The 14482-nt window shown below is 39.5% G+C and overlaps 1 protein-coding gene across 2 annotated transcripts in view; it reads left to right on the top strand.

Annotated features, from left to right (window-relative positions):
- Positions 1-13596, top strand: part of HENMT1 (HEN methyltransferase 1) — a 35896-nt gene extending 22300 nt beyond the window's left edge. For both annotated transcript variants that reach the window (XM_074188312.1, XM_074188311.1), the window contains exons 6-7: positions 8409-8586; positions 11657-13596. In XM_074188312.1, coding sequence (XP_074044413.1) covers positions 8409-8586; positions 11657-12082 — 604 coding nt within the window. In that variant the 3' untranslated portion in view covers positions 12083-13596. The remainder of the gene's footprint in view (positions 1-8408; positions 8587-11656) is intronic.
- The last annotated feature ends 886 nt before the right edge of the window (positions 13597-14482 follow it).

Genomic DNA, 14482 nt, shown 5'->3' with positions numbered 1-14482 from the left:
ACCCAACCATCACCCTGTTATGAGATGCCAGTCAGGCCACCCAGCCCCATTTGCCCTGCACGTCCCCCCCAAAATAATAATAATAATAATAATAATAATAATAAATGTGCTTCAGTCTGTGTTCCAACACCAATAACTCTGTCACGGGTGGATCACATTCTTTACGTTAAGTCCATTACAAAAGTTACTTCCATATTTTTCCACCTTTGCCATTGCTGATCGCAACTCCCTCCTTTCGTCTTTCTCCACTACCATGTACTATATTTTCTCTCTCCTTTCACTGACTCTGCTGTAGGGTAGCTGAGTGGGGCAGCAGACAGATCCCTGGCCCTGGGGCCAAGAGGCCCGAGCCCCCATACTATCCCTTAGGCCCAGCATCCACCTGGCCCTAGGGTCCTGGACAGGCCTTCCAATCCCAGCCCCTTGCAAGAAGTAAAAAAGAAATTGCGCTATATCTGACCACTCTCCCCCCATGGTCCATCCTCTCCCCCTTCATTCACATCCCCACCCCTTCCTCCTGTCCCCAGCTTCTTACTCTAGATGCCTATACCCCATTGAGTATATATGCTGTTTCCTCTCCTAGCCAGCTCTGATGAGAGTCAAAGATTCCCTCATTCCCCCATGCCTTTCCCCCTTCCATATCATTGCAATAACTCATTGTAATAAAGAAAAATCTTATTATATGAAATATCTTGGCCTATTCCCCCTGTCCTTTCTTTCTCCCATTACATTTCCCATTTTTCTATTGACTCCATTTTTACTCTATTGACTCCATTTTTACTCTGTTTACTCCATTTTATCTTCAAATTATCTATAAAAGCTCTTTCTACCTGCTCTGTTTAATTGAGAAGGTTCATGTATTATCAGTGTCATTTTCCTATACAGGAATACATGCAGTTCATCATCAAGTCCCTCATAATTTCCCCTTCTCCTCCAATCTCTGTGCTTCACCTGAGTCCTGTATTTGAAGATCAAACCTTCCGTTCAGCTCTGGCCATTCCAACAGGAACATTTGAAATTCCCCTGGTTCATTGAAAGTCCGTTTTTTTCCCTGGAAGAGGACATTCAGTTTTTCTGGGTAGTTGATTCTTGGTTGCATTCCAAGCTGTTTTGCCTTCCGGTATATTATATTCCAAGCCCTACGAGCTTTTAGTGTAGTTGCTGCTAAGTCCTGTGTGATCCTGAGTGCAGCTCCACAGTATTTGAATTGTGTCCTTCTGGCTGCTTGTAACATTTTCTCTTTGACTTGGGAGTTCTGGAACTTGGCTATAATATTGCTGGGGGTTGTTTTTTTTGGGATCTCTTTCTCGGGGGGATCTATGGATTTTCTCCATTTCTGTTTTGCTCTCTGCTTCTAGGATATCAGGGCAATTTTCCTGTAGTAGTAATTCTTTGAAAATGATGTCAAGGCTCTTTTCCTGATCATGACTTTTAGGTATTCCAATAATTTTTAAATTATCTTTCCTAAATCTGTTTTCCATATCATTTGTTTTTTCAATGAGATATTTCACATTTTCTTCTAATTTTTCATTCTTTTGGTTTTGGTTTTGAAGTATTGAGTCCAGATTTCTCGTAAATTCAGCAGTCTCCCTGAGTTCTATTCTTTCAAGGATTTGTTTTCCTCAGAGAGCTTTCTTATCTTTTTCCATCTGGCCAATTCTGCTTTTTAAAACATCCTTCTCAGGGGTGGCTAGGTGGCCTAGTGGATAAAGCACTGGCCCTGGAGTCAGGAATACCTGGGTTCAAATCCGGTTTCAGACACTTAATAATTACCTAGCTGTGTGGCCTTGGGCAAGCCACTTAACCCTGTTTGCCTTGCAAAAAAAAAAAAAACAACCCTAAAAAAAAAGCATTCTTCTCAATAACTTTTTGAACTGTTTTATCCATTTGACCTAATCTGGTTTTTAGCATGCTATTTTCTTCAGCATTTTTGGATTTCCTTGACTAGGCTGCTGACTTCATGTTTTTCCTGCATCTCTCTCATTTCTTTTCCCAGTTTTTCTTCTAACTCCCTCATTTGATTTTCAGAGTCTTTTTTGAGCTCTGTCATAGCCTGAGCCCAATTTCTGTTTTTCTTGGAGTCTTTAGATGCAGGAGCTTGTGCTTCCTCATCTTCAGACCGTGTTTTGATCCTTTTTGGGCTCACAGGCAAAATATTTCTCAATGGTGTTCTTCTTGTTTCTCTGCTTGCTCATTTTCTCAGCCTTAGCCTGTTTTGGGGGTGCTTCCTGAGCTTTTGGGACACTCCTACAAGGGTCTCAGCGTGTGAGGCTCTGTCCTCCTTCCTGGTCTGTGAATGACCATATGTGCCCCCCTCTGCCACCGGGCTGAGGTGGGGGGGGCCCTGTTGTTCTATGGGGGGGGCCTAGACTGCAATCAGGATCTCATTGTGTTCAGAGCCCCAGAGTCCTGTTCCAGGGGCAGGGCTTGGCAGTCTCTCTTCACTCCCCTCCCTAGATTCAGTGGGCTCGTGCTCTGGGGGCTCCTGCATACCAGCTCTGCCTGCTTGTTTCCTGGATCTGGGCTGCCTTGGCCATGCTGCTAGCTGTGTGCCCTGAGGGCTGGGCTTCACATGCTCCCTCTGGCAGAGGTCCCCCGCTATTTCCCCAATTTGTGCCTGGTGTTCCCTGGGGTGTAGGTCAGGAAACTCCCCCACTGTTGTGGGCCGGGCTCCCAGTGCCCTGGGACTGCCTCCAGGAGGCTGAAGTTCTTTCGCTGTGGCGGGCCACCCCTCTGGCGGGCCGCCCCTCCGACCCCCAGGAGCAGAGCCTTTCTGCTCTTTTCCACATTACCTTGAGTAGGAGAACTGCCTCACTGGGTCCCTTTGTGGGTTCTGTCTCTCTAAAATTTAGTTAGAGTCCTTAGTTCAGAAGTTTTATGAGAGAGCGCCTAAGAGAAGATCCTCTTGTCGCCATATTGGCTCCGCCCCCATGATATATTTTCTAAAGGCATATAAAATGAGGTATAGAGCAGGAAAAAACATCTTAAGATGATCTCAATTTCTTTAATAAATTAATGGAGGCCCTTTGAGAAGAGTGTGTAGAAGAACCATGGGGGGGAGGATAAAGTTCATTTTTGGGTCTCTTTCAGTTGTGATTGAAAACCAGTAGTGCTGAACCCCCAGAAATGTGACAAATACTGATTGATCTAAATGGAGATGTTACTTCATTTTCTAGTGAAACATAGTGGTATCAAAGAAGCAGCAAAAGGCATAAAATACAGTCTTCTCAAGTCCCCCCCTTTTCATCCTCCCTCTCCCAGCCTCCTATAGTTCTGTCAGTTTTACTAATTCCATTTTTGCCATCATACAATTCAGATGCAAGAGGAGATTTCTTGAGTCTACTAATCACTCAAAAAAAACAACAACTTTGAAGCCCCATGCTATTGTTGCCCCCGTCTTGATCATCTTTCCAGTATCTATTTTTTATTTTAGACTTTTTCAAGTCAGTGGGGTTAAGTGGCTTGCCCAAGGCCACACGGCTAGGTAATTATTAACTGTCTGAGGTCAGATTTGAACCCAGGTACTCCTGACTCCAAGGCTGTTGCTCTATCCACTGTGCCACCTAACCACCCCTCCAGTCTCTTTTCAAAAACTTCCTCTAGGAATGTTACTGGGCTATGTCTGTTTGCAGTCAGCAGGGATCATGAAGACTTTTGAGAGATCCCTATGAAGTAGGAGCTAAAATATCTTTTATCCTATATTTCCTTTCTGCATCCCATGGATATATATCTTCTTTTGAATCTTTTTTTTTTCCCCTTCAATAATAGTTTTATGTGGGAGATTACTTTTTGATCTTAATGTTCATTGCTACTCTTGGTTCAATCTAAACCCCAGCAGTCCTGACTGGAACTTTAGAGTTCATTTTCAGTTGCATGCCTTTGCTTCTTTTTTTGGTGGTGGAAAAAAAATCTTAATTTGGTTGATTCCATATATCTGTTCTTTTCTTCCTTCTCAAATTACTTATCAGAATCTTTTTGAGACCATTTATCTCTCCTAAATGGGGTCAGCTTCCCCTAAGAATTGCAGACACTGGAATTTTACCTGTTCTTTTTCTGAATTGAATTCTGTTCTTGACCTGGCATGCACAACCATCTTATGTCCAGATTTCTCCCTTTTCAGCTGTCACAGGATTTAAAGTTGCCACTGACTATCATTTTAACATTATCTAGTCCTTCAAGAGCAGAATCAAGTTCAGAATAGCAGTCTCCTCACCTTTACTAAATCTATATATTTTTTGAACAGTGATCAGTTAGACCAGTTTAATATTTGTTGACTACTTCTGTCAACAGAGAGCATTCCAACAGATATCCACAAAATTGCTTTTCTCCATCGCTGCTATAAGGCTGCCTCAGATTTAAGAAACTAATCTTAAGATTTGTGGATATAATATACTTATATATAATATAACATAATAATATACTTCTACCATTATGACATTTCTAAATCTCTCTTAATTGATTTCTTTGATGCTTCTAGTGCATGGATTTCTTCCCATTTTCACCTTGTGGCAGCAGTAGTATAAGTAGTTTTTGTGTTAGAATGACAATAAATTAAATATATACCCAACCAATTATTTGTTTTGACGAAATCAGTGTTCTTTGGGGTATGCATATTAAAGGTCCAGTTAAGCTTTAATAGTATCAAGACATAAATCAAGGTGACATGTTTGCTAGGATGTGTCATTTACCATTTTCGTAGAGGATGTCTATGACAGAATCTATTCTTTATAGACGAGGGGACAAATCTCTAGTATGAAGGCTGCTGAACCCTTTTCAGGGCTACTTTTCACCTTTGTTAACTACCTAAGCTTAGCTCTTACCTGTGGCCCCGGGGGGGGGGGTGTCTACCCCAAACATGAAGTTTTCCACTGGTAGAATGGGTGAATGAGAACAATTCATTCCAACAATCACGAAGGCAGGTGAAGCAGTCTTTTGAAAATTGTACTGCCCACCTTCTGGTATGAGGAAAGGGTTACAAAAGGTGTCAGTCTGCTTGGCCTGACCCGATTACCTCGGCAGGTGGGGTTCTCACCCCACAGACAAAACTCAAAAAAAAAATCTACAAAAACTTCAAAGAAGATTCTTCTAACCATCAGAACATGGAATATGCACACATTATAGACACTACAAAATGAATAGCTCATGTTGTAAGAGAACTCAGCAGGTGCAGGTATCATATCCAAATAGCAGTTAGGGCTGGCAAATGAAGTCAGAGCTGGATACACATTTTCCTGGAGTGGCTGCAATGAAGGGGAAGTGCTGTGCAATTGGATAGATTTTGCCATTAGATTCCTTTCAAATGACAAAACACTTGATGTTGATTTTATTCTAGCTGACATCTATAAGATGGGGAGTGGGGAGGTCCATTGCTCATAAAAATAGCTGACTAAAATTTTCTAGGTCATATGGCATGAAGAGATTATCTCCTAGGAATTCAAGAATCTATCTTCCATCTCTCTAAAGGTAAAGGAGTAGATTGCCCTGTAACAGTCAGAGGGATATGGTTCTCTTTTGGTTATTGATAAGATTCTTGCCAGAGTCCTTCAGAATAGACTGATCTTTACCTGAAAGATGGTCACCTCCCTGAAAGCCAGTGTGGCTTCAAAAAGGGCTGAGGAACAGTCACTGTGGTATTTGCTGCCTGACAACTCCAGGAAAAAATGCTAGAACATTTGCAGATTTAACCAAGGCCTTTGATAAGTGTCAGTGGTGAGGATTTATGGAAAATTATATCAAAATTTGGTTTCCTGGAGAAGTTCATCAGTATTGTCCATCAATTTCATGCATGACCAAATTCTGGATAGTAGACGATGTTCTCAAGATTTCACACCCAGTGGAGTGAAATACGGCTGTGTCCTTGCTCCCATTCTTTTTAGCCTGATGTTTTCAGCCTTGTTATCAAATAAATGCCTTTAGTGAGGATGAACATGGCCTCAAGGTCAGCTGTAACACAGATGGCAAATTCTTTAACTTGGCTAACATGCCAAGACCAAGGTGGAGGGAGTATTGATGCAGGATCTTCTGTTACAGATGATTATACACTCAATGCAGCCTCTGAAGCTGATGCAACAAAGTATAGATCAGTTCTCTGCTGCTTGTGCTAATTTTGGTCTAACAGTTAGCATCAAGAAAATTTAGGTAGTCCATCAGCCTGAACCACAGCATTCATTTGTGGACCATCGATTACAGCAAATGGAGAAGTTTTGAGGACTGTGGACAAGTTCACTTACTTTGGCAGTGTCCTTTCTAGGGAGGTACATATTGACAATGAGGTTGACCCTTGCATTGCCAGAGCATGCTCAGTATTTGGGAGGCTCCAAAAGAAAGTATGGAAGAGAAGAGTTATTAGACTAACTACTAAACTGAAGATTTACAGAGCTGTTATGCTGACCTCATTGCTATATGCCTGTGAGACCTGGACCGTCCACCAGTGCCATGTCAGGAAACTGAATCACTTCCGGAGAAGATAGCAGACACCAAGGTCCTTTCTTGAGCTAAACTGCCAAGCATTCCAGTGTTACTAGAGAGTGCAACTACAATGGGCTGGCCATCTTGTTTACTTCTGTTTCATTCCTCTTCTGCTGCTATGACATAGGTTGTGATGCCTTTTTGCTTCCTTAGTTCCCCTTTAAAATACTTGTTCTATTTTTTCAAGATTATTTCCTTCTCTCTTTCTCTCTCTCTTAAGTTTTTGCAGGGCAAGGTAAAATGGGGTTAAGTGGCTTGCCCAAGGCCACACAGCTAGGTAATTATTAAGTGTCTGAGACTGGATTTGAACCCAGGTACTCCTGACTCGAGGGCAGGTGCTTTACCCACTGCGCCACCTAGCCACCCCTATTTCCTTTTCTCTTAATACCCTGGGGGGCAAAAAAAGGTATCCAATAGTTTTTCATCCTTAATAGGAAGATTAATCCTTCATTTTTGCCTTTACTTAGCTGTGCTCAAGAATTGAAAGCAACAAACTCCCTGTAGGCCCTGGATCCCTTCAGATTTCTTTAGTTGCCACATATATCATTTAATCATTTAAATGTTATATTTTTGGTTTTCTGTATTCAGTTTAGCTAAGCTTTTATTCCCCCCCCCCCCCATTTGAAGAACAACTGGGTATTATAGCCAGTTAGAGAGGAAATAAATGTTTGAGAAAGAAAACCTTAAACTTGAAAAGGTAGTGTTTACATGATATGGTCTTAGGATGTTGAGAAGGGCTTTTCTTCCCCTTACATCAGCCCCCCCTCCAACCACTTCTTGGTTAGTGAGTAAAAACCTGATTCCACAACAAAGTCTTTCATTATCAATTTGAAATGTGATTTAGACTGTAAGCCCCCAGAGAGAGGGAACACAGTGACTTCTATTCATATTAATAAATGACTGGTATAAAATTTTTTTGTTGAGCAGTCTCTGGTAAAGTGTGAGTAGAGAAGGGGCAGCTAGGTGGCGTAGTGGATAGAGCACCGGCCCTGGAGTCAGGAGTGCCTGGGTTTAAATCCGGTCTCAGACACTTAATAATTACCTAGCTGTGTGGCCTTGGGCAAGCCACTTAACCCCGTTTGCTTTGCAAAAAGAAAAAAAAAAACAAACACCTTAAAAAAGTGAGTAGAGAGAGACTTCTTGAAGCAACAGTGAGCCTCTGGGGCTGGAGAGGATTATATAAAAAATAGCAAGGCTCTTTAGGAGAAACAATAGCTTCTACTTAGCCATCATTTAAAAGCTTAATTTCCTCACAGCTCTGCTGGAGACAAAAGTATCAGTCTTGTTTTCAGATATTTGTAGACCTGGGTTCAGATTGGTTTAGTAATTTGTCCCTTGATCATATGCTTGCTAAATAATGGAATCAGGAATGAAAACATCATCTTCTTGCTCCGTCCATTGTTTCACTTTGAATGAAGAGTTACACACCACATTGCTTCTCCAGAAGGCCCAAGAAAAGAGAAGTCAAAGTACCAAAGACAAATTGGGTTTTTTGGTCCACTCTTAGGAGCCTGTGTTACCTACTGGATTTCAAAACCAACATTTTGGATAGGTATTATGTTTTGTTATCAGCACTTTTCTTCCTCTGTTGTTGTGAATGATATACAGTTAACACTATTAAGGTATCAACCTGATGTCATTAGCCTTTGGGGGGCAGGATGATCTCCAGATTGAGTAGAAAGCATTTTTGAATTATTTGCACTTAAAACATTTTATAATTGTTTTATAATACGTGTGCTTATATGTGTATGTGCATAAAATGCTATCTATATGAATGAAACTATAAATAGATATTTCAAATTTTATTCACTAGAAAAACTAAGCTTTTTTTAGCTAGAAATTTCTTCTGATTAGATTTGTGGCCCTTAATGTAATCTGATCTAGTTTTAAAAGCGATTGAAGTATTCAACTTAAAAGAGATAATGTATCTTTTCCTACAGGTCTTTAGATGCAGCAAGACACTATGGTTATTCAGTGGAATTTACTGGATTAGGGGAACCACCACCTGGAGCTGAAGCTGTTGGGTTTTGTACTCAGATAGGGGTCTTTGTGAAAAATATACCAAATACTGTTGAATCTCTAAACAATGAAAAAACTACAGAATGTACTCATACAACAGTAAGTATTCCTTAGACTCCTAGGATGAAATCCAAACATAGTAATGATCTTTGTAAAGAGCTCAACAAGAAGAGACTTTTTTTCCCCTCATCTCAGCAGTAGAGAGTAATTTCTTCAACTGCATATTTTATAGAAAAATTTAACCTTTTTTTAGCACTAGAAAAGGGGTGTTTTGTATGTTTATACTGTGTTTTCTTATGATTTGCATGACATGAATCAAATGTTGATGCTGTTGCTAACTGGTATTGGGAATGGCAAAACAAGCCAGGGAAGCTGATAAGGGCCCTGTAGTACTAATGCTGGTCTACTGACTGTAAAATTAACCAACAATTACTCAAACATTTATTAAATGTTTACTATGTGGCAGGCCCTGTACTAGCCAGGACCTGATGATATAAAGAAAAAAATAACAGTCCTTTGCTTCACTTTAAATTGGGGAGACAGCATGTAATTTGAAGGAGGGTTGGTACTTGATGCAACAAAGAGGCTGTTGCAGTAGCCCAAGCAAATGGGGATGAGGAATTTACAAATTTGTGTGAGTCAAAGGGAGTGAATATGAGAGTTGTGAAGGTAGAATGGCAAAGCTTGGCAGCTGAATGGATTGGGGGTTAGAGGAGTCAGAATGGGAAAAGTGAAGGGTTGACCCAAAGATTGTGAGTCTTAGATGACTAGAAACATGATGATGACCTCAAAATAGGGAAACTAAGGAAGATTCAGGTTTAAGAGATAAAATAGTGAATTCTTTTTTTTTATATATGTTGAGTTTGAGAAGTCTTTGGTAACTACCTGGAATTCAGATGAGAAGCAAATAATTGGATTTGGGCATCAACTTTGTAAAGAAAATTGAACAGATGGGGAATAGATGAGCTTACTAAGAGTGCACAGAGAAGAGACAGGACCTTGGGGGTACTTTCATGTAGGGGGTAGAACATGGACAGTTCAGCAAAGTGACCAGAGGGACCCAGGAGAGAGCAGTGTCACAAACTGAGGAGATCATCTGCAGGGTCAAAGGTTGCAGACAGGTCAAGGAGGAAGCCTGGTGGGCTATGGGATTTTAGCCCTTCCAGAAATGGTTGGTAATCTATAGGAACCAGATCAAGAGGAGCTAAGAAGTGAATGCAATGTATACCCATCATTCTTGTTTCATTACTATTTAAAAATTATTTATTGTAAGCAATATTGTTACTATAACTTGTTTTATGTTAATTTCCATTTGTGTAAATTTTGGCTAATTCTCTGCTCTGGTTTTGCTTTTCTTTGAATTATTTCATTAAGGTTCATTTAGAATTTGTTCTATTGCTCATCTTAATTAGATTATAATAGGCATAGAAGTGTTGGAGATGGCTGGGAGTCAGGATACTTGAGTTCAAATTCTACCTCACAAGCTGTGTGATCTAGGAAAATCATCCTTGCAAAACCTGTTTATTTCTAAAAATGGGAATAATAAGAGTACTTACCTGACAGCTCTTAATTATTTGTGAATTATTATATATGAAGATAAAATAAGAATACGAAATGCTTTAAAAATTTGTATGTTAGTATTATTCCATTGCATTAGTAAATGAGCCGTGGTTTATTTAATCACTCCTGTTTGGTCAAATTGGCTTTTGCTAGTTCTTTAGAAGTTACAAATAATGCTATGAGAATCTTGGAACAGAACATGCTTCTTGTTGCTAAAACTCTTTGGGTATGTTCCTAATAGTGGAATTACTAGGTCAGGGATAGGCATTCATTCTTCACTAACTAGACTTGGTTCAGTGATCCCATGTTTTTAATAACTCTTCTGAAAGATTCACTTTTTTTTTTTTTGCAAGGCAATGGGGTTATGTGGCTTGCCCAAGGCCACACAACAATGTAATTATTATATGTCTGAGGCCAGATTTGAACTCGGGTCCTCCTGACTCCAGGGCTGGTGCTCTATCCACTGTGCCACCTAGCTGCCCCAAGATCCACATTTTTAAACCATTGTTTCTACATGTACAAAATGTACAGTTAAAAAAAATGTGATTTGTTCCCTCAGGTGTTAGAGTAAAAAGTACTGTGAAGAAAATATCCTTTCTTCCCTCATTCCTTCCTAATAGACCTTAAAAATTAAACAAGTCTAAATTTAGTTAGCCATCTGCTTGATTGGGTTATTCCAGATATAACAATATCAATTTGTACCACATAAATTCAGTATTATACCACATAAATCCATTTTTCATATTTTAGAGTAACTTCTACAAATTAGAATGTAATTACTTCATTGAATACAGAAAGTATTGATTTTGATTTTTGTATTTGATTTGTGGGTTGTTTTTGTTGTTTTTATTGTTTTAATATCCCTTGAACTACCTTTCTAGCCTTATTTTATGTTGTTCTCCTTAACACTAGGTTCTAGTCCACTTTGCCTTACTATATTTATCTTGTCTTCATGCCTTTGTTCGGACTGTTCTACATCTTAGAATACATTCCCTCCTCATGTTCTCAAAATTCTGAGCTTCCTTCAAGTGTGAGATGTGGTGTAGCCTCCTACACTGCTAAGTGCTTCACTCTCATAAATTTATTCACATACATATTCTTACACTTCCACCACCAGTAAAATATAACCTACTTGAAGGTAGGAACTCTCTTAATTTTTTGTCCTTGTTAACCCAAGTGCCTATTAGTCTTCATAGGCATGATATAAATGCATCGTGGGTGCTGATAAATATTTGTTGAACATGATTGTGGAAATAAGATTAATATGATTGTAACCTATATCAGTGCTTACTATTTTGAGGAGAAAGGGGGAGGAGAGGAAGAAAAATTTATAACTCAATCTTGTAAAACTGAATTTTAAGTTTTATTATTAAGCATTATTAAGCATTAAGTATTATTAAGCATTAAAACATTTGTTGAATGTGATGTCCTTTCAAGATTCCATTAATGATTTCATATTCCTTTCCCCATATCTCACTCAGAGTTCATTTTGTTTAGATTACAATTTCGTTTTTCTTGATCGGTGAGTTTGTGTGCACTGATGCTTGAGGAGCATCTTTTGTGTTGAGAGAATAGTGTCTGAAATTTTCTTCTGTTCCATTCCCTCCAGGTTGGTACAGTGATATATCCAAGTCTGAAGGAAGAAAAGTATCTTCGGAAAGCAGTGTCCAATGAAGTTTTTTCTCAGATCTTAAAAATGAAGAGAGTTCTAGTAGAAAGTCTCAAGATGAAGAATGACAGTGATAGTGGTGATGAGCCTGAATTTGTCAAGCCTAAATGTGATGAGTTCAAAAGTGACTCCACTGAGGATACCCCCAAGCCATTCTGTATTGAAAATGTATTTTATGTACCTCTGGAAAGGCTTTTCTCTTTCCCCAAAATAAAACACCTATGTGGTGACCTTGAGATGTTAAAAATGTTAATTGCTGATGAAGTAACACTTAGCAGTGATGGTTCTTCTGTCATGATTAACATTGTCAATGAAGAGGATGGTGATTTGAGTGATAATGATAGGGATGACTTAGGATTTGGATGACTACAATGGGGAGAAGCATAATGGTGGTGGCTGTACTAGGACTTGCCTATGATGGGGATGATATGAAGATCACTGCTAAGTCATTGTTGTTGTTTTCACAAATTCAGGGAATTAAACTTCTTAATGGGCTCTGCTGTTTTTTTTTTCCCCTGTGGGAATCTTAAAACAATTTTACTAGTTTGAGGTTAAATAATTTAAATTATTGATGTAAGCCAGTGATACCAAACTGAAAGGTAAATGGGGTCACTATTCATAAGGATCTGTGGGGGCTAAATACTGATTTAGGAAAAAAAACAATTACCATTATGTATGTTATGTTTTGTTAAATTATGTCCCAGGGACATTCTAATCTGATTGTTGGTTTCTCACCTTTGGTTCACACTCCCCTTATCTGAGACTCTCCTTACCAGAAACATGAGCAGAAGCACCTCCACCTTAATATCCCAGGGCTAATGTTATATCCTTCTGTGCTAAACATTAATGGCAAAAACTAGTCTGAGTAAGACTTGTACACCATTGGATCTCTCAAGCCAGATGTAGTTTACCCCATGCCAAGGGAGTCTTGCAGTTCTGGAGGATTCATCAGCTGCTTCTCTGACTTGCTCTTTTCCCACCTGAACCTGCAAAAGTCTGTTAATATTTGACTTTTTTTGCTTTGTCTTCTCTGGAGCTAAAGGGAATCCTCCAGAGTTTTAAAATGGTCACACATAGCTTGCAGGACTGTTCATTTAATTATGAAAGTTGAGAACACTGGAGGGGGCAGCTAGGTGGCACAGTGGATACAGCACCGGCCCTGGAGTCAGGATGGACCCGAGTTCAAATCCAGTCTCAGAGACACTTAATAATTACCTGTGTGGCCTTGGGCAAGCCACTTAACCCCATTGCCTTGCAAAAAAATCTGAAAAAAAAAAAACCTAGAGAAAACACTGGAGATGAATGGAAAGGAAATAATGGATTCAGGAAGTAGGAAATTTGTGAGGGGAATATAGGAAATGTTATGGCATCCAACCATCCCTCTCTATGGGAATATAAAAGTGAACAGCTCTTGCCACCCAGCATCATCTTCCTTCTCCCACCTCCTTTTAAAAACTTTCATCTCTACTGCTAGGTATCCTGTTCTGTTACATTTGTGTTCCAAGAACTATATTGAAAAGGGATAATGATTGGACCTATGGATTCACTAAAGACAATTGCCTAGAATGCAATTTGACATTGAGTCCAATCTGGACTGTTCTGGCTCAAGTCCAGTCCTAATCGATCAGCCAGACTGTCTTTGCATCAGTTACATAAGGGATTCCTTCATTTTTCTAGCATCTCAGTGCCCTGGTATTAGCTGTTCATAAGCATTTACTTTATTTACCCTGACTGAATTGCAGGCATAGAAACCAATGTAATGGTCTGCAGATATCAAAGACTGTTAGATGAAAACCAAGAGTGGCCAGACATGTGGGAAAGACATGTCTTGTATCATAGGAAAAATCTTAATGCTTTTATTAAAAAGTAAAAGCAAAATGACTGAGTTTATCTGATTAATCAGGAAAGTAATATTTAAACTGACTTAAAAAAAAAGACATGTGAGTTAATTAGGAAAAGTGGAAATCAGAGCTACCACCCAGGTTCCTCAAGGACAGAAGCTTCAGTTGCATAAGATTTCATAAAAATTCCAAGTTAAAAAGTAACTTAGAAAATACAGACTTCAATAGTTATGGAGGGTACCCAGGCCAGTCACATGCCATTCTTTTCCGGGCTATACTCTCAACTTCCCCTATCATACCCTCTTTAACTTGAAGTCTTTACATCCAGGTCTGGACTACAGGATTTCTTTCTCCCTTAGCTCTCATTGGATAGATCTTCTCATGACAAACATTTAAAGAGTTGCCCAGACTGTCTCATTCTTTTCCATAATGCCCTCTGGCTTTACTCTACCAGGCCCAATTGCAGGCACCTTTGTTTCTTGTTCCATCTCTCCATCACTCCCCCCACCCACAAATTTTTCAACTTTTTGTGTCATCTTCCCCCATCAGAATGTAAGCTCCTAGAGGGCTGGGGTTGTCTTTCTTTTCACTTGTATTTTAAAATTATTTTTGTATTTATTATTTTCAGTGCTTAGCACAGAACTTGTGGAATAATGCCTACTTAGTTTTTACTTTCTTTGTTATTAAAAGTTTCATCTGGAGGGGATGAAGTGGCAGTGTGAAAGCAGGAATTCCAGGAAATTCGTTCCCCAAAAAACTCCAGAAGCCATCAAATTATGACTATAGCCAAAATTTAGAAGGACAGAACCAACAGAAAGACTGAGTGATACAATTTCCTGGTCCAAGACAATTTAGAAGTTCCTCAAGAAAGGTCTGTTTCACTGGGACCAGGGGTTGGAAAGAGTCGCAGCTGCGGTGCAGTGCA

This window comes from Macrotis lagotis, chromosome 5, assembly GCF_037893015.1.
Source record: "Macrotis lagotis isolate mMagLag1 chromosome 5, bilby.v1.9.chrom.fasta, whole genome shotgun sequence".
Classification (NCBI taxonomy): domain Eukaryota; kingdom Metazoa; phylum Chordata; class Mammalia; order Peramelemorphia; family Peramelidae; genus Macrotis; species Macrotis lagotis.
Note: the sequence above shows the minus strand (reverse complement) of the source record. Positions and strands in the feature narration are given on the sequence as shown.